The sequence below is a fragment of the Neoarius graeffei genome, chromosome 24 (assembly GCF_027579695.1).
Source record: "Neoarius graeffei isolate fNeoGra1 chromosome 24, fNeoGra1.pri, whole genome shotgun sequence".
Taxonomy (NCBI): domain Eukaryota; kingdom Metazoa; phylum Chordata; class Actinopteri; order Siluriformes; family Ariidae; genus Neoarius; species Neoarius graeffei.
In genome coordinates this window covers 24,366,175-24,390,464 of record NC_083592.1, presented here as the reverse complement: position 1 = coordinate 24,390,464, position 24,290 = coordinate 24,366,175, and the positions used below count along the sequence as shown (strand labels likewise).

At 43.3% G+C, this 24,290-nt stretch overlaps 1 protein-coding gene across 14 annotated transcripts in view; it reads left to right on the top strand.

Moving 5' to 3' along the window:
- The window catches only part of rxrab (retinoid x receptor, alpha b), a 232,281-nt gene that overhangs the window by 44,339 nt on the left and 163,652 nt on the right, over positions 1-24,290 (top strand). The window contains exon 2 of one of the 14 annotated variants that reach the window (XM_060906921.1): positions 6,237-6,317. The exons of the other annotated variants lie outside the window; for them this stretch is intronic. Coding sequence (XP_060762904.1) covers positions 6,287-6,317 — 31 coding nt within the window. The 5' untranslated portion in view covers positions 6,237-6,286. The remainder of the gene's footprint in view (positions 1-6,236; positions 6,318-24,290) is intronic. 14 annotated transcript variants of the gene reach the window in all.

The following is a 24,290-nucleotide window of genomic DNA, read 5'->3' as shown; positions in this document are numbered from 1 at the left end:
GTTTATTGTTTACTATTCAGGTTGTGAGACTACCGCTTAAAAGATCACTGATGTCACTGTTTGCGCCGCTTAACGACATCACGTGACGTCCACCCGCTTTCGCTAACTCCACCCAATGTGTCCACCCACTTCCAGCCAGCACGGTTCAGCGCGGTTGTAGTCGAAATGCAACTTCAATAGCCCAGCTCAGCTCGACTCAGCCCAACTCGGCACGGCTCAGCCCGACTCAGCCGCGTTTGTAGTGGAAAAGCGGCAATAGACACAGACAACCATTCACACTCACACCTACGGTCAATTTAGAGCCACCAGTTAACCTAACCTGCATGTCTTTGGACTGTGGGGGAAACCGGAGCACCCGGAGGAAACCCACGCAGACACGGGGAGAACATGCAAACTCCGCACAGAAAGGCCCTCGCCAGCCACGGGGCTCGAACCCGGACCTTCTTGCTGTGAGGCGACAGCGCTAACCACTACACCACCGTGCCGCCTTCCAAAATATTCACAAAAGATTTTAAATAACACTTTGAGTGTGGCCTGATGTTGCATCGTGTTGCTCACAGCCACCTGACTGCTCCAGTGTTCCCGCTTCAATCCTGAGTTTGGGTTTCTGTCTGTGTGAAGTTTCGCATGAGTGCCACATGTTTTATCTCCCCTTCCAAAAACGTGTGAATGGTGGATTGGCTTCAGTAAATTGCCAGAATGTCAGAATGAGTGTGTGAAATATGTGTATTCTCACACCAAGTATTCCCAGGACAGTCTCAAGAATGAATGAATGAATAACAGTTAACAACTTTATGTCTAAAGATGTTTATATTAATTCAATTCAGTTAAATTGTATTTGAAACAGACATTGTCATAATATAGCTTTAGAGAAATATAAATTCTGGATATAAATTGTGAATATACTGTATGTAAATATATAATATATAGAGGATATTGCATGGTTGCGCAAAGATATGAAGTTTTTCTTCAAGTGGTGAACGTATTCACGAGTGAGCGAAGTAAATGAGTGAAAATATTTTCAACACGTGAAGATAAACTTCATAACTTTGTGCAACCGTGTAATGTTCTTTATATTATATGGGCACGTCCACAAAAAATACACTTGTTAATCAAAATAATTTTAATTTTAAACCAGTTTGCGGGCGGCACGGTGGTGTAGTGGTTAGCGCTGTCGCCTCACAGCAAGAAGGTCCGGGTTCGAGCCCCGTGGCCGGCGAGGGCCTTTCTGTGTGGAGTTTGCATGTTCTCCCCATGTCTGCGTGGGTTTCCTCCGGGTGCTCTGGTTTCCCCCACAGTCCAAAGACATGCAGGTTAGGTTAACTGGTGACTCTAAATTGACCGTAGGTGTGAGTGTGAATGGTTGTCTGTGTCTACAGTATGTGTCAGCCCTGTGATGACCTGGCGACTTGTCCAGGGTGTACCCCGCCTTTCGCCCATAGTCAGCTGGGATAGGCTCCAGCTTGCCTGTGACCCTGTAGAACAGGATAAAATGGCTAGAGATAATGAGATGAGATGAACCAGTTTGCAGTTTTGACAACATGTGTCTAGTCAGCGGGAAAAAACACTGGGAGTGACGTCATCGGCTTGAAATATCGGAAAATATGTCACTCACATCTGCGATGAATTTCGTATTTAAAAAAATGCAAGTTTTTCAGCAAGAGAAGGTAAACTTCATATCTTTAAACCAACGTATGATTTTCTTTTTATTATATAGACACATTCACAGATAAAAAGTACTCACATTTATCAAAACAATTCATCGATTTCCTAACACGTGACATACAGCGATTTATGTCACGGTTTTTGTTCTCCATGTCCCGGATGTAACACGCATGAAAAATACGAGTGGTGTATTTCCCAGTAAAACACTCATGTCCATACAATTTATAAATTTATCCCTAATGAGCAAGCCTGAGGTGATGGTGGCAAGGAAACTCTCACTGATATGACATGAGGAAGAAACCTTGAGAGGAACCAGACTCAAAAAGGAACCTTTCCTCATTTGGGTGACAACAGATAGTGTAAAATGAATTATTATTCTTACATTACAGGCATTTAGCAGATGCTCTTATCCAAAGTGACATACAGTGAGCACACGCACATACCCAGCACCTGAAGAGCACCTTCCTGCTGGACCAGGGAATTGAACTGCATAGCTGTCAACCCCAAAATGAAAAAAGAAGTGAGAAAGCCGAGGTCCAGGGGCTGCAGGCCTTGGTCAGGTCCAGGGCGAAGTCCTGGTGGGGGATCTAGGGGGGCAAAGCCCCCCAGCTGAAAACGATTTTGCCAACTTTAAGAGGGGATCGGTGGCCTTAGGATGAAAAAATAACAAAAAATGGCGTCATGAGGACACCACATGTATTAGCAAAACAATGCAAGGTAAATAATAACACATTTTGACATGATCATGAAATGAAAGATGTGCAATGATCACATTTCAAAAAGCTTTCACCACAAAACTACATATGCATGTCACTTCATAGGAAAAGAGGAAACACAATTTGTGTTGCCACCAAGTCATTTCTAAATCAAGGTTTTAACTCAGTAAAAGTGCATGTAGTAACTAAATAAGTAAAAATAGTTAAATAACAAATAGAATAAAATAGAATAAACTAAGGTTGGATTTAAAAATAGAATAAACTAAAATAAAAGCTATCTAGGATAACATTAAAATTCAAAGGACAGTAAAGTATTACACAATGTACTGCAGTGGCAACAGTTTAAAGGTGTTCAGTACAACAGTGCGAAAGTACAGCAGCAAAAACATGAGCAGCAACAGTTCACAGTATTAAGGAACGTTGGTAAGGTGCGTAGTATTCAGAATACGGGGGTGGAGTAGTTCAGCAGTCTGACTGCATCCGGGTAGAAGCTGTTTTTCAGTCTAGATGTTTTTGCCCAGATGCAGCGCAGCCTCCTTCCAGAGGGGAGGAGAGTGAAAAGTCCATGTGCAGGGTGGGTGGGGTCATGGAGGATGCAGGTGGCTCCTTCTCTACATCTGGTGGTGTAGATGTCACTAATGGGTGGTAAGCTGCACCCAATGGTCCTTTGTGCAGACTTGACCATCATCTGCAGCGCCTCCTTCTCAGCCACAGTGCAGTCAGCATACCACACCGTGAGGCAGGAGGTCAGCTGTAAAAGGACCTGAGGACGTCAGCCCCCAGTCCTGCCCTCTTCAGTTTCCTCAGGAAGTAGAAGTGCTGGTGGGCTTTCTTTATGACGGTCGTGGTGTTGGTGTGCCAGGTGAGCATGTTGGTCAGGTGTACTCCGAGGTACCTGACGGAGAGAACCATCTCCACAGCTGCTCCATCAATGTAGAGAGGAGGGAGGGTGGTGCCAATCCTGCGGAAATCCACAACCATCTCCTTGGTCTTCTGGACATTGAGGATGAGCTTGTTGTCCCCACACCACCTTATCAGATCCTCCACCTCCATCCTGTATGATGACTCGTCCTCGTTGGTGAGGAGTCCAACCACTACTGTGTCGTCAGCGAACTTTACCACGAGATTGTTCTTGTAGTGAGCCCTGCAGTCGAAGGTCATCAGTGTGTACAGCAGAGGGCTGAGCACACAACCCTGGGGGGAGCCGGTGTTGAGGGTGATGGTGGAGGAAGTGTTGTTGTTAATCCTGACACGCTATGGCCTGCAGGTCAGGAAATCCAGGACCCAGCTGCACAGGGATGGGGAGGGTCCCAGCGCTGCCAGCTTGGTCACCAGTTTCTGCAGGATGATAGTATTGAATGAAGAACTAAAGTCCAGAAACAGCAGCCTCGTGTAGGAGTCCTTGTACTCCAGGTGAGAGAGGGCCTGGTGGGTCACAGCAGAGATGGCATCAACTGTGGACCAGTTCTGTCTGTAAGCATACTGGTGTGAGTCCTCCGCCACATCGATGGTCTGCTTCAAGTGCCTTATCACCAGCCTCTCAAAGCACTTCATGGTGACAGGGGTGAGTGCAACGGGGCGGTAGTCATTGAGGCACAACGCTACGGAGGTCTTCAGCACAGGGATGATTGTGGCTGTCTTGAGGCATGATGGGACTCTGGCCTGAGTCACCAAGATGTTGAATGTGTCCGTCAGAACCTCAAACAGCTGGTGAGCGCAGTCCCTCAGAACCCTGCCTGGGATCCCATCAGGGCCTGGGGCTTTTCGGGGATTGACCCCCTGCAGTGTTTTCCTCACCTCTGCTGCTGTTATGCTGATGGCTGGGGGCTCATCGGGGGAGGGAGGGAGCCGGGAGGGAGTGGTGGTGTTGGAGGCATCGAAGCGAGTGTAGAAGGCATTCAGGGTGTTGGGGAGCGCTGGGTCCTCAGGGAACTGTGCATCACTCTTCTTGTAGTCGGTGATGCATCTGATGCCCTTCCACATGCTCTGTGGGTCACTTGAGTTGAAATGGCCCTGGATCTTGAGAGCAAATGTGGACTTTGTTCTCCTTATGTTCACTGACAAGTTCCTTCTCACTGCTGTGAGTGCTGCTGCATCGCCATCCCTAAATGTGGCATTGCGGGTTCTCAGCAAGGAGCGCACCTCTGCATTCAACCAAGGTTTCTAGTTCAGCTGGATGAAGATGGTCCTGGAGGTGGTCACATCCTCCATACACTTCCTGATGTAGTGCAGGACAGAAGACGTGTACTCCTCCAAGTCCACACTGCTCCCTGATGTTGCAGCCTCCCTGAACATCTGCCAGTCTGTGGTCTCAAAGCAGTCCTGGAGCATGGACACAGCACCTTCAGGCCACACGGAGATGGTCTTTGTTACTGCGATCCTGCTCCTTGACACTGGGCAGTATGCAGGAGCCAACAGGAGAGAGATGTGGTCTGAGGCACCGAGGTGGGGGCGGGGTGCTGCTCTGTACGCTCCTCGTACGTTGGTAAACACTTTATCCAAAGTGTTTTCACCCTGAGTGGCAATGGTAGCATGCTGTTGGAACATGGGGAGAGTGTCCTGCAGATTCACATGGTTGAAATCCCCTGCCACCACATACAATGCTTCTGGATGTTTGTTTTGAAGCACACCGACACTATCGTGCAGCTCCCGCAGAGTGTCTTTAGCGGTAGCTCACGGAGGGACGTAAACAGCCACTATGAACACTGCTGTGAATTCCCGCGGCAGATAGTGAGAACGGCATTTCACTATTAAATGTTCCACAGCCTCAGAGCAGTGTCTGCCCACCACAGAACAGTTCATGCACCAACCTTTGTTGACATAGATGCAGAGTCCACCTCCTCTCGTTTTTCCGGAGAGCTGCCAGTCCCTGTCCGAGCGGAATAGTAGCCACCCGTTAAGCTTGAAGACGGAGTCCGGCATGGTGTTATTAAGCCACGTCTCTGTCAGAACAAAGACACTGCAATTCTGCATCTCCCACTGGCAGTCTCAGTTGTAGCAGATCCATTTTATTATCCAAAGCCTGGATGCTGGGTAAAAAGAGTGATGGAATAGCTGGCCTGCTAGTGTTGGCTCTTAGCCTGGTTAGCAGGCCGGCCCGCTTGCCCCTCTTCTGCTTCCACGCACACTGCCTCCTCTTGACTCCGAGCCAGCTCCGCCGACCGGTACATGCTGTTGTTCATAAAATCCGAAGCCTACCAAGCATTGCTTTGAGCTCCGGAAAAAAAGGAGCATGGAGACCGCTGTTTAGCTCCTTTAGCTTTGCTAAGCTGTACTTAATTGTCGTTTTACTGGCAGTAGTAGTGCTAACTTTAACACTACCACCGAGAGCTAGAGAAACCGCTGCACTGCTGCGCGCAGCCCTTTTATTTTATTTTTTTTACTTATTCAAGCTGCACACACCGAGACCTGGGTAACTGCGTTTCATGCTTATCATGTCACATAATTTGAATGACAATAAATCTGATTCCGAGTCTGATGTGTTTGCATTTTATTGCAGCAGAGTTTGGGGTTTATTTTGCCTTTTATTAAATGGAAGTGTAAATAAATAATTATATAATTACAAATATTTTTTAAATACAACACTACAAGCTGAGTAAATGTAATATTCTGTCCTATGTATTAAATATCATTTATAAAATATTGATTCATTAGAGTTTATGACATTAAGTAAATTATTAGAAAGATAACATTAAAGGAATGTAAAATTAGTGAATTACTCAAAGTAATACCATTACCAAAAATCCCAAAATTATTATGACAATGATACACAAGAAGACAAAGTCATCTATATCCCCCGCCCTACATACCAACTATATACCAAGTTTCAAGAAATTATTTGTCACATTTTTCAAGTTCTGCTGCAGGAAACCAACCCTACCTCTTTACACAGACCTCAGCAGCCCATGGCATCAGCCCACCGGACCTTTGATCCAGGTGAGCTAAAAGTGAAAATTTCTCACATTTCCTGTATCAAAAGGCACATATACATTACTTAATCAACACATATACCAACTTTCAAGACCATACCACTCATAGTTTTCAAGTTCTGCTCCAGAAACAAAACCTTAAGACAAAAGTCTTAGGGATCTCAGACTAACCTGAGAGACTAAGTCTGAAATTGTTTCCATGGAAACTTGAAAAATTAAAATTTCTCAAATTTCTTAGTATGAAAAGACATATCTACATCACCTTGTTAACATGTATACCACGTTTCAAATCCCTATCATGAATAGTTTTGGATATATGCTCCGGAAACAAACATTGCTTGTAGAAATTAAGTCAAAATCTATTTTTTATGTAAAAATTTAAAAAATACTTTTAAAAAATGTAAAATAGCAAAAGGCACTAGTTCACATGTTGCTTGACATGTATACAAAGTTTCATGAAGATATCTTCAGTAGTTTTAAAGATATGGCCTGAAAACGAAAACGTGACTGGATGGACAGCCGGATGGACGGACGGACGGACAGACAGGCGGACGGAACCCGTTTCTATATCCCCCGCCAAACTTCGTTTGGGCGGGGGATAATTAACAACTTCCAATTATATACTTGTAGATTTATACATTTATATGCTTATTTTTTATTTCCCATCACCAACACAGACTAGCTAGGCTACTACTGTAACCCTAATAAACATACCAAACACAGCATGCAAAGTTCCTGTTGAAAAACATATTTGGCTATACAGTGGTGCTTGAAAGTTTGTGGACCCTTTAAAATTTTCTATATTTCCGCATAAATATGATCTGAAACATCATCAGATTTTCACACAAGTCCTAAAAGTAGATAAAGAGAACCCAGTTAAACAAATGAGACAAAAATATTATACTTGGTCATTTATTTATTGAGGAAAATGATCCAATATTACATATCTGTGAGTGGCAAAAGTATGTGAACCTTTGCTTTCAGTATCTGGTGTGACCCCCTTGTGCAGCAATAACTGCAACTAAACGTTTCCAGTAACTGTTGATCAGTCCTGCACATTGGCTTGGAGGAATTTTAGCCCATTCCTCCATACAGAACAGCTTCAACGCTGGGATGTTGGTGGGTTTCCTCACATGAACTGCTCACTTCAGGTCCTTCCACAACATTTTGATTAGATTAAGGTCAGGACTTTGACTTGGCCACTCCAAAACATTAACTTTATTCTTCTTTAACCATTCTTTGGTAGAACGACTTTTGTGCTTAGGGTCATTGTCTTGCTGCATGACCCACCTTCTCTTGAGATTCAGTTCATGGACAGATGTCCTGACATTTTCCTTTAGAATTTGCTGGTATAATTCAGAATTCATTGTTCCATCAATGATGGCAAGCCATCCTGGCCCAGATGCAGCAAAACAGGCCCAAACCACGATACTACCACCACCATGTTTCACAGATGGGATAAGGTTCTTATACTAGAATGCAGTGTCTTCCTTTCTCCAAACATAACACTTTTCATTTAAACCAGAAATTTCTATTTTGGTCTCATCCGTCCACAAAACATTTTTCCAATAGCCTTCTGGCATGTCCACGTGATCTTTAGCAAACTGGAGATGAGCAGCAATGTTATTTTTGGAGAGCAGTGGCTTTCTCCTTGCAACCCTGCCATGCACACCATTGTTGCTCAGTGTTCTCCTGATGGTGGACTCATGAACATTAACATTAGCCAATGTGAGAGAAGCCTTCAGTTGCTTAGAAGTTACCCTGGGGTCCTTTGTGACCTCGCCGGCGATTACACGCCTTGCTCTTGGAGTGATCTTTGTTGGTCGACCGCTCCTGGGGAGGGTAACAATGGTCTTGAATTTCCTCCATTTGTACACAATCTGTCTGATTGTGGATTGGTGGAGTCCAAACTCTTTAGAGATGGTTTTGTAACCTTTTCCAGCCTGATGAGCATCAACAACACTTTTTCTGAGTTCCTCAGAAATGTCCTTTGTTCGTGCCATGATACACTTCCACAAACATGTGTTGTGAAGATCAGACTTTGATAGATCCCTGTTCTTTAAATAAAACAGGGTGCCCACTCACACCTGATTGTCATCCCATTGATTGAAAACACCCGAGTCTAATTTCACCTTTAAATTAACTGTTAATCCTAGAGGTTCACATACTTTTGCCACCCACAGATATGTAATATTGGATCATTTTCCTCAATAAATAAATGACTAAGTATAATATTTTTGTCTCATTTGTTTAAATGGGTTCTCTTAATCTAATTTTAAGATTTGTGTGAAAATCTGATGATGTTTTAGGTCATATTTATGCAGAAATATAGAAAATTTTAAAGGGTTCACAAACTTTCAAGCACCACTGTACATTTATGGTAACATATCTGTGGGACAGTTCAAAATAAGCTATTATTTTACTTTAACTTAGCAACTTTGCAAATAAATCTAGTTGAGCGTCGATTAACTGAAACAAAAGACGTTTTTTTTTCCAAACACGATAACATATAAAAATATACCTTCTCACTGACAGAAGTCTGTGCTGCAGACGCGGTCAGGAGTGATCCTGATGATGATCTCACTTTTTCAAGATATTTGTGAGACTTTCTTTGCATGTGAAGTTGAACATCTCGAAGGCCTTGGTGTTTACAACTGATAGTCATGTTGCAAACAGTGCATCGGAGATGGTGCTTGCTTTTCTGAATCAGCAATAATGCATGAATAGATTTTGGTCCAGTTAGAATTAAACTTCCTATCATATTTAGCTACACCTTGATACTTGGAAATTTTCTATTTTTTAGAACTTGGAGGGCCCTCTGATCCAGAATCGCTGTCACTCATTTCAAGTCAAGTCAACTTTATTGTCAAATATGCTATACATGCTCGACATACAGCACAGATGAAATTTCAGTCCTCTCTGACCCACGGTGCAAACAGGCAATGCATAAAGACTCTAGATAAGAACTAGACATAGACTAAACACTCATATATGCACACACACACACACACACACACACACACACACACACACACACACACACACACACACACACATAAATTGGTGCAAATAAACAGTCAAGGGCACTTGAGGTATAGCAGGTAAACACGAAATAAGCAGTATAAACAATAAACTAATAGCTGTTAAGGTGAGGTAGTGCGGAATAGTGCAAATGAGCGAGGTAAAGTGAAATGTGCAGTCCCTGAGTTCAGTGTGTTTATGAACGTTGAGAGTATGTATGTGTGTGTGTGTGTGTGTGTTGGGGGGGGGGGGAACTGTGAGGGTGACATGTCAGATGCTGAAGGGGGGGCAGGGGGTGTGCGAGCAGAATCTGTGGCAGGGGGCAGAAGGGGAGGAGGGCAGAACAGGGAGGGAGTTGAGCCTCCTGACCACCTGGTGAAAGAAACTATCCTTGAGCCTGCTGGTTTTGGCCCTGAGACTCCGCAGTCTCCTCCCCGACAGCAGCAGACTGAAGAGGCTGTGAGATGGGTGGGTGGGGTCACCTGCAATCCTGATGGCTTTGCGGGTGAGGCGGGAGTTATAAATATCCAATAGAGAAGGGAGAGAGACACCAATGATCCTCTCAGCTGCTCTCACGATGCGCTGCAGAGTCTTGCAGCAGGACACGGTGCAGGCGCCGTACCACACGGTGATGCAGCTGGTCAGGATGTTCTCGATGGTGCCTCTGTAGAATGTGTGCATGATGGGGGCAGGGACTCTTGCTCTCCTCAGTTTGCGGAGGAAGTACAGACGCTGTTGGGCTTTTTTGGCCAGTGATGCAGTGTTGTTGCTCCAGGACAGGTCTTCAGAGACGTGCACACCCAGAAACTTGGTGCTGCTCACCCTCTCCACTGCAGCACCGTCGATAGATAGCGGAGCATGCTGGGTGTGCGCTCTCCTGAAGTCCACAACAATCTCCTTCGTCTTCTCCATGTTCAGGTGGAGATTGTTGTCCTTGGACCACAAGGCCAAGCGGCTCACCTCACTCCTGTAGATTGTCTCATCGCCATTGTTGATGAGACCCACCACAGTCGTGTCATCTGCAAACTTAATGAAGAGATTAGAGTTGGATGTTGGTGTGCAGTTGTGGGCCAGCAGAGTGAAGAGGAGGGGGCTCAGCACACATCCTTGGGGGGCCCCCGTGTTCAATGTGATGGTGCTGGAGGAGTTGCTGCTGACCCGTACAGCCTGTGGTCTCCCCGTCCGGAAGTCCAGCAGCCAGTTGCACAGGGAGGTGTTGAGTCCCAGCTGGTCCAGTTTATGAATGAGCTGCTGAGGAATGATTGTGTTGAATGCTGAGCTAAAGTCTATGAACAGCATTTTGACATACGAGTCTTTTGTCTCCAGGTGGGTGAGAGCTGAGTGGAGGGCAGTGGAGATGGCGTCATCGGTCAAACGGTTGGACTGATATGCAAACTGGAAAGGATCCAGGGCGGGGTGGAGGGCAGACTTGATATGCCTCATGACTAGCTGCTCGAAGCACTTCATGAGGATGGGAGTGAGTGCGACAAGGCGGTAGTCATTGAAGCAGGAGGGAAACAGCTTCTTCGGGACCGGGATGATGGTGGTGGGTTTGAGGCACGTGGGGACAATAGCCTGGCTCAACGAGATGTTGAAGATGTCTGTAAAGACATCTGTGAGCTCCTTGGCACAGTCTCTCAGGACACAACCAGGAATGTTATCAGGACCCGGGGGTTTTCGTGCATTTGTCGTCCTGAGAGCTCTCCTCACGCTGTCCGGGGACAGCGTCAACACCTGGTTGCCGGGAGGTGGTGGGGTCTTCTGTGCCGTGGTGCTGTTGGCTGCCTCAAAGCGAGTGAAGAAGTCGTTCAACTGATTCAGCAGAGACGTGGAGTTGTCACAAGTCTGCGGCGAGGGCTTGTAGTCTGTGATGGTCTGAATCCCCCGCCACAGGTTCCTGGAGTCTCTGCTGTCGTTGAAATAGTCAGCAATGTACCTGGAATACTGTCTCTTGGCCACCTTGATGCCTTGTGACAGGTTGGCCCTAGCTGTCCTCAGGCCCACCTCGTCCCCAGCTCTGAAGGCGGCGTTCCGAGCCCACAGGAGCCTGTGGACTTCCCCTGTCAGCCATGGCTTCTGATTGACCCGAATGGAGATGGTTCTGGTGACTGTAATGTCATCCATGCACTTCCTCATGTAGGCAGTGACGGTCTCCGTGTACTCCTGGAGATCTGTGATGTTGTTGTAGGTGGCCGTCTGTCTGAACATGCTCCAGTCAGTGGTGGAAAAACAGTTCTGGAGTGCCTTTGAGGACCCCTCTGGCCACACATGTATCTGCTTTGTAGCTGGTTTGGTGACTTTAACCAGCGGCCTGTATGCTGGCATTAGCATAACAGTGGAGTGATCTGAGGCCCCAAGGTGGGGGAGGGGTAGGGCTTTGTAGGCGTCTTTAGGCATGGTGTAAACATTGTCCAGAGTATTGTTTCCACGTGTGGGAAAGTTGATATGTCCATAGAGTTTTGGAAACACGCTCTTGGGGTTTGCATGATTGAAATCCCCAGCCAGGATGAGAAAAGCATCTGGGTGGGCTGTCTGCTGCTCACTGATGTGCTGATAGAGTTCATTCAGTGCTTCACTCCTGTTGTTATTGGAGCCGGGAGGGATGTATATTGCAGTGGCGGGCCGTGCATTTCACACATGGGCCTTCAGTACTGCTCTGTCTGAATTAAATCCACCCCTCAATAATGCCTATAAAACTTTTACTGCAGCTACAGCTGCGACATTCATAAAAACATCAATAACAACCTCATATTGCAATGTTATTTCGCAAAATAGCAACATTTTATTTTATCGATGTGTTCGCAAAATAGCAACATTTTATTTTATCGATGTGTGTGTTTATGTGCCTTATGAGACCTTGTGTGCATGTATGCGAATGAGGTCAGTCAGTATAGGCGAAGTAAATGACATCACTCACCAATACGGAGATTATCTGAACTGAAAATCCATCCTCCTTTCTTTCCTCAAGACACACCTGTGCCCGTTACGTAACGCAGAACCAGTGCCAGCTGCGCTGCATTACTGGCGTCTGGCGTCTCATCCACCATAACAGAGACAAACGGTGCTTCATTGATTTCCCTTCTGATCTCTTCCCCCATCACTTCAGCGATCGCTGTGATCAGATCGTTCTGTATTTTACCAGAAGTCCCAGTAAAAACTTTGTTGGTGGACAGATGGTACTGCAAATCTGTGTTGCTCTTGGCAATGAGGGAAAGAAGCTCCACATAATTCCCTTTATTTTTTGACCCATTGCTTTCGTCATGTCCCCGAAATGAAAGTTCCTGCTTGCCCAAAAAAATTACACAGTCCACCAGTCTTTTTTAAAATTTCCCTATTCTTCTTCACCTTTTCATTGTGGAGCTCCATTTCTCTGCGTGCTTGCTCGCTCAGCTGAAGATCCACTCTTTTTTCCTCAAAGGTTTTTGACAGCACTGTTGCTTGCAGGTGACCGGCAGTGCTTTGGTGTCTCGCTGCCGCCTTGGTTAGGCAAGCCAAATTAGCAAATCCACTATGGCTCCAGACACCATGGCGATCAGTAGCAAATAACAAACACTCCAAATTTGCAGTGTTCCTCGGAGCCCATGAGCCAGGAGTACCGCTCGTAATTAGCAGGCTGAAAGTGGCGAACAAATCCTTTTCCAGGCTGTGTCAGGTTGGCTAGCTTTGGCGTTGACCGCCCTTTCTGAACAATGTCCAGCTTTTCTGGAAAAGTCCTCCGGGAAAATGGTTGTGACAATAAATTTGCCATCATATCAACTTCTCCCCCTCCTTCGGCCATTTTGGGTTGATAAAACAGATATTTATATTATTTAACTATTAAAAATTGAAGCTCGTTAATGCAGTTAAAAATTGCTAAGTTGACTAGCACTCAATGACTTTTTGTAGCATTCGTGTCATCGCAACTCCAGTGGAAATCTACCCAATCAAATGGTGAGAATACAATGACGTTTCCTTATGCATGCTTTGAGCCAATCAGAGCATATACGCCTGCAATGGGCTGTTGGGGCTCATCAGAGACGGCCTAATACAACTGGTTCTGGCCTCGCTAACTTGAATCTACAGTCTATGACACAGACAGGCCAGCAGAACTGATTGTACTGGCCTCCAGGCAGATTTATTTGCCTGGCAACAAATGATGGTTGAAATGTGATTGGTTAAAAATGCTTCAACATGAAAAATACACATCTGGCAGCAGCGCAGCCACGGGAAAGGAAATGGCCAGACCACTTGGAATTATTTAATAGTTATGAAATGAAATAAAAATAATAAACAAAAAATTAACATCAATCAGTCTGTCTGTGATTTTTTTTTTTAGATATTTTCAGGCCAGAAGAGAAGGCCTTGCAGGCCCTGATGGCCCACCACTGGTATATTGCTACCAGCAATATGGCTGTAAATTCCCTCGGCAGGTAGAATGGCCGGCACTTAATAATTATAAACTCCACCAGTGGTGAGCAGTGTTTGCAGACCACGACAGCATCACGGCACCAGGCATCACTGATGTAAACACAGAGTCCTCCACCGCGAGTCTTTCCCCCCCCTCGACTAGCGCTCTGTCTGACCGGTAGCATGTTAGCCGGGCTAGCTGAATGGCACAGTCCAGGACGCTGTCGTTAAGCCATGTTTCCACAAACACGAGGACACAACTTAAAAGATGAGCGGAGCAGGTGGACATAATCCAGCTTATTGTCCAGCGAGCGTACGTTGGCCATTTTCGCCAGGTGCGTCTTTCCTGCCAGTAACGTGGAAATGATGAAGACAAAGACGTGATTTCATTGGTCGACTTCCTGCAGTCAACCAATCATGAATGTCCTTTCAAAAGTGCTTTCACTGGGCTTCTGGAAACACGATATCGTGTACATAGACATTGCATGCACTGGTGTATCGATAATGCTTTGTTTTCCATGAATGTATATTTTTTCTGAAAATTCATGAGAATTTGATAGTGGAAGCATGAGAGCGTGATTCAGTGCAAAACAATTGTGAGTCTCATGGCAAAGTCATGAGCATTGACAAGTCAGGAACTGGGGACCCTTTGGGCCCAAGATGGCTTATCTAACCTTTAGGCCAGGGGTGTTCAAATTGATCCATAAAGGGCCGTGTGGCTGCAGGTTTTCATTCCAGCCATGCAGCAGCACACCTGACTTGGCTCATTCAATCAACTGAACTGTCTTCACACAGTCAAATACTTGCAGCCACACCCACCCTTGATTAAAGGGTGGGTGTGTCAGTTGATTGAATAAGCCAAATCAGGGTGCTGCTGCATGGCTGGAATGAAAACCTGCAGCCACACGGCCCTTTATGGATCAATTTGAACACCCCTGCTTTAGGCCATGGCTGCCCATAATAATGATTATTTTAAATTAATAATTATTGGTACGCTGGGATGACCTGGTGACTTGTCCAGGCTGTACCCTGCCTCTCGCCCATAGTCAGCTGGGATAGGCTCCAGCTTGCCTGCGACCCTGCACAGGATAAGCGGTTACAGATAATGGATGGAATGGAATTATTGGTACATGGCTGTCCTATTATCTCATCTCATCTCATTATCTCTAGTCGCTTTATCCTGTTCTACAGGGTCGCAGGCAAGCTGGAGCCTATCCCAGCTGACTACGGGCGAAAGGCAGGGTACACCCTGGACAAGTCGCCAGGTCATCACAGGGCTGACACATAGACACAGACAACCATTCACACTCACATTCACACCTACGGTCAATTTAGAGTCACCAGTTAACCTAACCTGCATGTCTTTGGGCTGTGGGGGAAACCGGAGCACCCGGAGGAAACCCACACGGACACGGGGAGAACATGCAAACTCCGCACAGAAAGGCCCTCGCCGGCCACGGGGCTCAAACCTGGACCTTCTTGCTGTGAGGTGACGGTGCTAACCACTACACCACCGTGCCGCCCCTGCCCTATTATTATTATTACTTTACAGGCAAACGCTCTTATCCAGAGTGAGATACAACATACCTAGAGCAGCCTGGGGAGCAGTTAGGGGTTAGGTACCTTGCTCAAGGGCAGTTCCGGCATTCCTGCTGGTCGAGCAACCTTTTGGTCCTAAAAGCTGATTCTCTAGCCATTAGGCAATGGCTTGATATTATTATTATTATTATTATTATTATTATTATTATTATTATTATGTGTGACTTTGGATGTGCATTCAAGTCAATTTTATATGAAATACATAGTGGTGTAATGATATACAAAGTTCAGATTTGATACAGTACAGTATAGCAGGGTACCTTTTTGATTCAGCAAAAACAGTTATTGCTTGAATATGTGCCTTAGGTTTCTATTTTCACTTGATTAAATCATTCAACATTATAAAAGTACAGTAATGGAAATGTTATAATGACAGTATTTGTGTGATCCATACAAACTCTTAGCAGCATATAGTTGTGCTTCAGAATGGAACAAAATTATACATGGCTAATTAAACATTAGTTCTCAGGCTCAGAGAAGGTTGTCAGGTCTCAACAAAACCCCCATCCCAGGTATACCAAAAAAACTGCACAAAAAGACCAGAAACTACCACAAAACATTCTAGAAAAGGGAGTCTTATTTTTCTTCATTTTCTACAAACCCCAGTTCCAGAAAATGTGGGATATTTTCCAAAACGCAATAAACACAAAAAGCTGTGATTTTGTTAATTCACATGAATCTTTATATAAATGGAGTTAGAATTTGATGCCTGCAACATACTCAAAAAAGTTGGGATAGAGGAATTATAACCATTGTATTACATCACTTTTCCTTTTAATAACACTTTGTAATCATATGAGATCTGGCAATACTAATTGTTGTAGTTTTGCAATTGGAATTTTTGTCCATTCTTGATACAAGACTTCAGCTGCTCAACAGTCTGATTCTCCTCTTCATAATACACCATACATTCTCAACAGGAGACAGATTTGGACTGGTAGCAGGCCAGTCAAGCACACACACTCTATGTCTATGAAGCCATGCTGTTGTAGCAGGTGCAGAATGAGCCCTGGCATTGTCCTGCTGAAATAAGCATGGACTTCCTGGGAAGAGACGTTGCCTTGATGAATATGCTTCTCTAAAATCCCAATATATGCCACAATATAGCAATGGTACCTTCACATACATGCAACTCACCCATCCCGTGGGCACTGATGCACACCCATACCATCACAGATGCTGGCTTTTGCATGTTTCTCTGATAAGACTGGATAGTCATGTTCACCTTTGGCATGGAGAACTCAACGTCCATTTTCCTGGAAACAAGCTGAAATGTGGATTCATCCGACCACAGCACACGTTTCAACTGTCTTTCGGTCCATCTGAGATAAGTTTGGGCCCATTGGGCAACATTTTCTCATAGAATCGATGAATGGCTTCCTCCTTGTATAATACAGTTTCAGGTTGCATTTCTGGATGCAGCAGTGGACTCTGTTAAGTGACAATGGTTTTCCAAAGTACTCCTGAGCCCATGTGGCTATATTTGTCACATTAGCATGACAGTTTCTCAGGCAGTACTGCCTGAGGGCTCGAAGATCCATTCAGTAATGGTTTCTGACCTTGTCCTTTTGCAGTGAGATGTCTTCAAATTCTCTGAATCTTTTCACAATATTACAGTGGTATGCAAAAGTTTGGGCACCCCTAGTCAAAATTGTTGTTACTGTGAACAGTTGAAGATGAAATGATTTCCAAAAGGCATAAAGTTAAAGATGATTCATTCCCTTTATATTTTAAGAAAAAAACAATTTTTTTAATTTTCATCTTTTACATTTTCAAAATGACAAAAAAGGAAAAGGGCCTGAAGCAAAAGTTTGGGCACCCTGCATGGTTAGTACCTAGTAACACCCCCTTTGGCAAGTATCACAGCTTGTAAACACTTTTTGTAGCCAGCTAATAATCTTTCAGTCCTTACCTAGGGGATTTTCACACATTTGTCCTTGCAAAAGGCTTCCAGTTCTACAAGTTTCTTGGGCTGTCTTGCATGCACTGCTCTTTTGAGATCTAGCCACAGATTTTCAATGATATTTACCGGTAGGTCAGGGGACTGTGAGGACCATGGCAAAACCTTCAGCTTATGCCTCTTGAGGTATTCCATTGTAGATTTTGAGGTGTGTTTTGGATCATCGTCTTATTGTAGGACCCATCCTCTTTTTAACTTCAACTTTTTTACAGATGGTGTGATGTTTGCTTCTAGAATTTGCTGGTATTTATTCGAATCCATGCTTCCCTCGACCAATGAAATGTGCCCTGTGCCACTGGCTGCAACACAACCCCAAAGCATGATCGATCCACACCCATGCTTCAGAGTTGGAGAGGTGTTGTTTTCCTGGAATTTGGCACCCTTTTTTTCTCCAAATATCCCTTTGCACATTGTGGCCAAAAAGTTCTATTTTGATTTCATCAGTCCACAGGACTTGTTTCCAAAATGCATCAGGCTTGCAAACTTCAGACGCTGAATTTTGTGGCTAGGACACAGGAAAGGTTTTCTTCTGATGACTCTCCCATGAAGGTCATATTTGTTCAGGTGTTGCTGCATAGTAGAACAGTGCACCACCACTCCAGGGTCTGCTAAATCTTTCTGAAGGTCTTTTGCAGTCAAACAGGGGTTTTTATTTGCCTTTCTAGCAATCCAACGAGCAGTTCTTTCAGAAAGTTTTCTTCATCTTCCAGACCTCACCTTGATCTCCACTGTTTCTGTTAACTGCCATTTCTTAATAGCATTACAATCTGAGGAAACAGCTACCTGAAAACACTTTGCTGTGTTCTTGTAGCCTTCTCCTGCTTTGTGAGTATCAATTATTTTATTATTCAGAATGCGAGGGAGTTGCTTAGAGGAGCCCATGGTTGTTGATTTTAGGGACAAGTTTGAGGAGTCAGAGAATTTATACAGCTTTGAAATCTGCATCATCTGGCCTTTCCTAATGAAGAATTTGAAAAAGCCACAGCTCAGTAAGCTAATTAAGGTCTGGAACCTTGGTAAAAGTTACCTGAGAACTCAAATGTATTGGGGTACCCAAACTTTTGCATGGTGTTCCTTTTCTTTTTTCACTCTCTAATTGTACAAAACAAAAATAATACACAAACCTTACAGAAAATGCTGAAAAGAAATGTGTCGTCTTTACCTTTATGCCTTTTGGTGATCAGTTCATCTTCTGCTCACTTAACTATTCACAGTAACAGACATTTTCAGTAAAGGTGCCCAAACTTTTGCATGCCACTGTATGTGCTGCGGATTTTGAAAGACCTAAAATCTTTCATTGAGAAATGTTGTTTTTGAATTGACTAACAATTCTCACGAATTTTAGCACAAAGGAGTGAGCCATGACCCATCCTTGATTGCAAAGACTGAGCCTTTGGTGCATGCCACTTTTATACCCAATCATGATACCCTCACCTGTTACCAATTAGCCTGCTTATTGCTGAATCTTCCAGAATGGTGTTACTTGAACATTCTATAAACTTTTCAGTCTTATTTTCCATCTGTCCCAACTTTTTGAGTGTGTTACAGGCATCAAATTCTAACTTTGTTTATGTTTAAAAAATACAATTAAGTTGGTCAGTAAAACTATTGAAAATCTTTTCTTTGTACTTCCGTAAGCTGAATAAAGGTTCGCGTGAATTAACAAATCACAGCTTTTGTGTTTATTGCATTTTGGAAAATATCCCAACTTTTCTGGAAATGGGGTTTGTAAATATTTTCTTTGGAAACAAGTTAACAATAAATTAGTACATTTATTATTTGTTGTTTCAAAACTAGCCCAATTTGATGTAAAAACCACAGCCTTGGCAACTCAACTGGTGTGACTCAACAGGTTAAGGGTGTGTCTGAAGCAGTGCTTTATTTCACAGTCAGCTGTTAGTGAGTTGTGAAAGTTCTGTGTTGTTTTTTTAGCCTCCATTCTGTACTTGCTGAATATAAACTTTTCAATCACAGCACTTGAATGAATAAGCTGAGAAATGCTGTCTTAAAGGAGAGAGAGAGAGAATGTGTTTGTGTATGTGTTATTAGCGCCGATTGGTATGCTATTAGCGTGTGAAAAATAACATGTGAAACGTGAAAAATAACTTTTTTAAATCCCTGTAGCCTCTCCTGACTGTCCAAAATTCAACATTTCCACTATTTTTGCAAATAATTAAGAAAGAATGAAAGAACATAACGCATACAGAATCATGAAGAGACAAAAAAAAACATGTCAAACAAATCAAAACATATACTTCATATTCTTCAAAGGAGCATTGATGACAGCTTTGCACACTCTTGGCATTCCGCCAGCTTCCTGGGATGATTTCTCCAACACGCTTCCAGTAGTTCACATACATTTGATTAAGTATGTATAAAATTTTAGATTTTCCCTGTCTTTCCTGTCTCAGCATGAGTTGCTTTGATTATTTGTTGCCTTTTGCACACTGTAATCATTTAAATGAACTATAAATCTTGTGGTTTAAAGAAAAACAGTTGTGTCTTTTTCTCATTGTTTGTAATTTCTAGATCCTGCCTAATTCCCACAAACCCTAGCAAGCAGCCACATTGAAGTGTGAGAGAATGGTATATTATCTGTTTCTTTGCGGTTAGAGCCCACCGCAATTGCAGCCTTTTGTTGCGAATAAAGCAAGGCATGCTGGGAAAAAATAACTGAAGCGCCAGAGGGCATACATAGCTTGGTTTATCTGAATTCTCATTCCGTTTCTGATGTGGCATGGCCGCTAATTCAGCCATGCTTTGTTATTGGCTTGTTGTAGAAAATAGGTTTACTGGAAAACACTGACAAACGTCCAGTATTCAGGTCATTGAGTCAAGGACTCAAGAACTCTGTGAAACTCATCTTGTATTCATCCATCCTGTCATGAAGCTGATTAAGCAGTTAGCATGAAGCATGCTGCATGAATGCAAAGAAAAGCTAGCGAAACGGTAGTACAAAATGGGTGCTACAGTCCTGTAGTTGCTCTGAGAGGGAGAGAGACAGGGACAGAAAGAGAAAGAGAGAGAGAGAGAGTTGGCAAATGGAAAAGATTATCCAATGGAATGTCTGGACTGACCTCAAAAAGAGCAAACAGGCCAAGCAGCCAATAGGATTGTGTGCTTAGCGTTGAGCTAATTTTTTCCTGATGATTGCAGTCGCCATCTCTATAAAACAGTCTGAGTTGTGTGGAAGGCTGAACTGAGCACCACGGAGCTCACGTATGGCACATGTTGGTAGAATTCAAGTGACATATGCCTAAGAGATGAATTGCAACATAATTTGTTGGCATTTCCTTTCATGCTTTCAGTGCAAAATTACACAAAATCTTTTGTGGATTGTGGAACCATCGATGCCACATGCTTTGGTCTCTCTAATCCAAAACTGTTATAATCACAGTGACCTTGCAATATTAATTATGTTTATAATAATATAATTTCAGCATTTTATCTTTTCAGTTGTCAGGTGTATGAGGAAAGAAGCTTAAAGGAAGCTATCAAATGTTGGATTTTATCAGCATTAATCAGCTCTCAAAACTCCTCTGCGCGTATTATCTCAGCTGGGGGAACAGCCACAGTGAAATGTTCTCTCTTATTTATAAGTTTTCTTTGCAGCTGTGCCATTAGCTGCCTGTTAGCAAAGCTTTCCCTTGAGAAATTTTTTTTTTATACTTACAGATAAAATGTTGATGCTGCTTTCAATTAATATAAATGGACTGTGTCCCAGTAAGTTGTGTGGGATCTGTAATTAATGTAGCACCTATTACCACACAAGTGAACAAATGATAAGTAACAGAAAGCCCAGTCCCATGTTATGCTTGCCTGGAAATCCATTTACCTAAACTAAAAAGTGACAACTAATGTAATTTAACTTTTAAAAAATTCATGATTTAAGAGCATTAATACAGACTGTGGAAAATAAGGAAGTAGGTGAATCCTCAAGAAGGGTAACTTTTTGTAGTCATAGTCTTTATTTTGTCCTGATAATGAGAGCTCTCTCGTTACACTTAAAGGTGTCTATTTGAGTCTGGATAAACATTGTGTTGTGCATTAGGGCTATATGATAGTTTTTGTGCTGTACTGTGCTAGATTATGTTCAGTTTTGTCACTGTTTGTACATCCTGATTCCAGAAGTATTGTCTAGCATCCTTACAAGCTGATTATGCCAAGTAAAACTAGTTCCTACCAGCATTCAGATGATACAGGTGCATCTCAAAAAATTAGATCATGAAAAAGTTCTTTTTTTTGTAATTTAATTCAAAAAGGTAAACTTTCATATATTCTATATTCATTATACATAAAGTGAAATATTTCAAGCCTTTTTTTTTATTTTGATGATTATGGCTTATAGCTCATGAAAATAGGAAAACCAGTATCTCAAATTGTTAGGTCAATCAAAAAAGGTTTTACAATACAGAAATGTTCCACTTCTGAAAAGTATGTTCATTTATACACTCAGTACTTGGTTGGGGCCCCTTTACCATGAATTACTGCATCAGTGTGGCGTGGCATGGAGGCGATCAGCCTGTGGCACTGCTGAGATATTATTGAAGCCCAGGTTGCCTTGATAGCGGCCTTCAGCTCATCTGTATTTTGGGGTCGGGTGTTTCTAATCTTCCTCTTGACAATACCACATAGATACTATCAGGTTAGTTGACTGGCCAATGCTGCACAGTAATATGATCAGCAAACCATTTGGTAGTAGTTTTGGCACTGTGGGCAGGTGCTAAGTCCTACTGGAAAAGGAAATCAGCATCTCTATAAAGCTTGTCAGCAGATGGAAGCATGAAATGCTCTAAAATCTCCTGGTAGATGGCTGCGTTGACTTTGGACTTGATAAAACACAATGGACCAACACCAGCACCACAGGACAAGGCACCGCAAATCATCACAGACTGTGGAAACTTCACACTGGACGTCAAACACCTTGGAATCTGTGCCTCTCCACTCTTCCTCCAGACTCTAGGACCTTGATTTCCAAATGAAATGCAAAATTTACTTTCATCTGAAAAGAGGACTTTGGACCACTGAGCAACAGTCCAGTTCTTTCTCTCCTTAGCCCAGATGTTGCCTCTGGTTCAGGAGTGGCTTGATATTAGGAATGCAACAGTTGTAGCCCCTTTCCTGAAGACATCTGTGTGTGGTGACTCTTGATGCACTGACACCAGTCTCAGTCCACTCCTTATGAAGCTCTCCCAAGTTTTTGAATAAACTTTTCTTGAGAATCTTCTCAAGGCTGCAGTCATCCCTGTTGCTTATGCACCTTTTCCAGGCAGCCTTTTCAGCAATGACCTTCTGTGGCTTACCCTACTTGTGGAGGGTGTCGATGATCGTCTTCTGGACAACTGTCAAGTCAGCAGTTTTTCCCATGATTGTGATTGTGTGTCCTGAACTAGACAGAGAGATACACAGTATTTATTACTCAGACTTGAAATGAAATATTCTAATATTTTGGAATATGGTTTTTTTTTCACTGTAGGCCATAATTATTACAACCCCGATTCCAAAAAAGTTGGGACAAAGTACAAATTGTGAATAAAAACGGAATGCAATAATTTACAAATCTCAAAAACTGATATTGTATTCGCAATAGAACATGGACAACATATCAAATATCAAAAGTGAGACATTTTGAAATTTCATGCCAAATATTGGCTCATTTGAAATTTCATGACAGCAACACATCTCAAAAAAGTTGGGACGGGGCAATAAGAGGCTGGAAAAGTTAAAGGTACTAAAAAGGAACAGCTGGAGGACCAAATTGCAACTCATTAGGTCAATTGGCAATAGGTCATTAACATGACTGGGTATAAAAAGAGCATCTTGGAGTGGCAGCGGCTCTCCAGAAGTAAAAATGGGAAGAGGATCACCAATCCCCCTAATTCTGCGCCGACAAATAGTGGAGCAATATCAGAAAGGAGTTCGACAGTGTAAAATTGCATAGAGTTTGAACATATCATCATCATCATCATCTACAGTGAATAATATCATCAAAAGATTCAGAGAATCTGGAAGAATCTCTGTGCTTAAGGGTCAAGGCTGGAAAACCATACTGGGTGCCCGTGATCTTTGGGCCCTTAGACGGCACTGCATCACATACAGGCATGCTTCTGTATTGGAAATCACAAAATGGGCTCAGGAATATTTCCAGAGAACATTATCTGTGAACACAATTCACCATGCCATCCGCCGTTGCCAGCTATAACTCTATAGTTCAAAGAAGAAGCCGTATCTAAACATGATCCAGAAGCGCAGACGTCTTCTCTGGGCCAAGGCTCATTTAAAATGGACTGTGGCAAAGTGGAAAACTGTTCTGTGGTCAGACGAATCAAAATTTGAAGTTCTTTACGGAAATCAGGGACGCCGTGTCATTCGGACTAAAGAGGAGAAAGATGACCCAAGTTGTTATCAGCGCTCAGTTCAGAAGCCTGCATCTCTGATGGTATGGGGTTGCATTAGTGCATGTGGCATGGGCAGCTTACACATCTGGAAAGACACCATCAATGGTGAAAGGTATATCCAGGTTCTAGAGCAACATATGCTCCCATCCAGACGACGTCTCTTTCAGGGAAGACCTTGCATTTTCCAATATGACAATGCCAAACCAAATACTGCATCAATTACATCATCATGGCTGCGTAGAAGAAGGGTCCGGGTACTGAACTGGCCAGCCAGCAGTCCAGATCTTTCACCCATAGAAAACATTTGGCGCATCATAAAACGGAAGATACGGCAAAAAAGACCTAAGACGTTGAGCAACTAGAATCCTACATTAGACAAGAATGGGTTAACATTCCTATCCCTAAACTTGAGCAACTTGTCTCCTCAGTCCCCAGATGTTTACAGACTGTTGTAAAGAGAAAAGGGGATGTCTCACAGTGGTAAACATGGCCTTGTCCCAACTTTTTTGAGATGTGTTGTGATGAAATTTAAAATCACCTAATTTTTCTCTTTAAATGATACATTTTCTCAGTTTAAACATTTGATACGTCATCTATGCTCTATTCTGAATAAAAT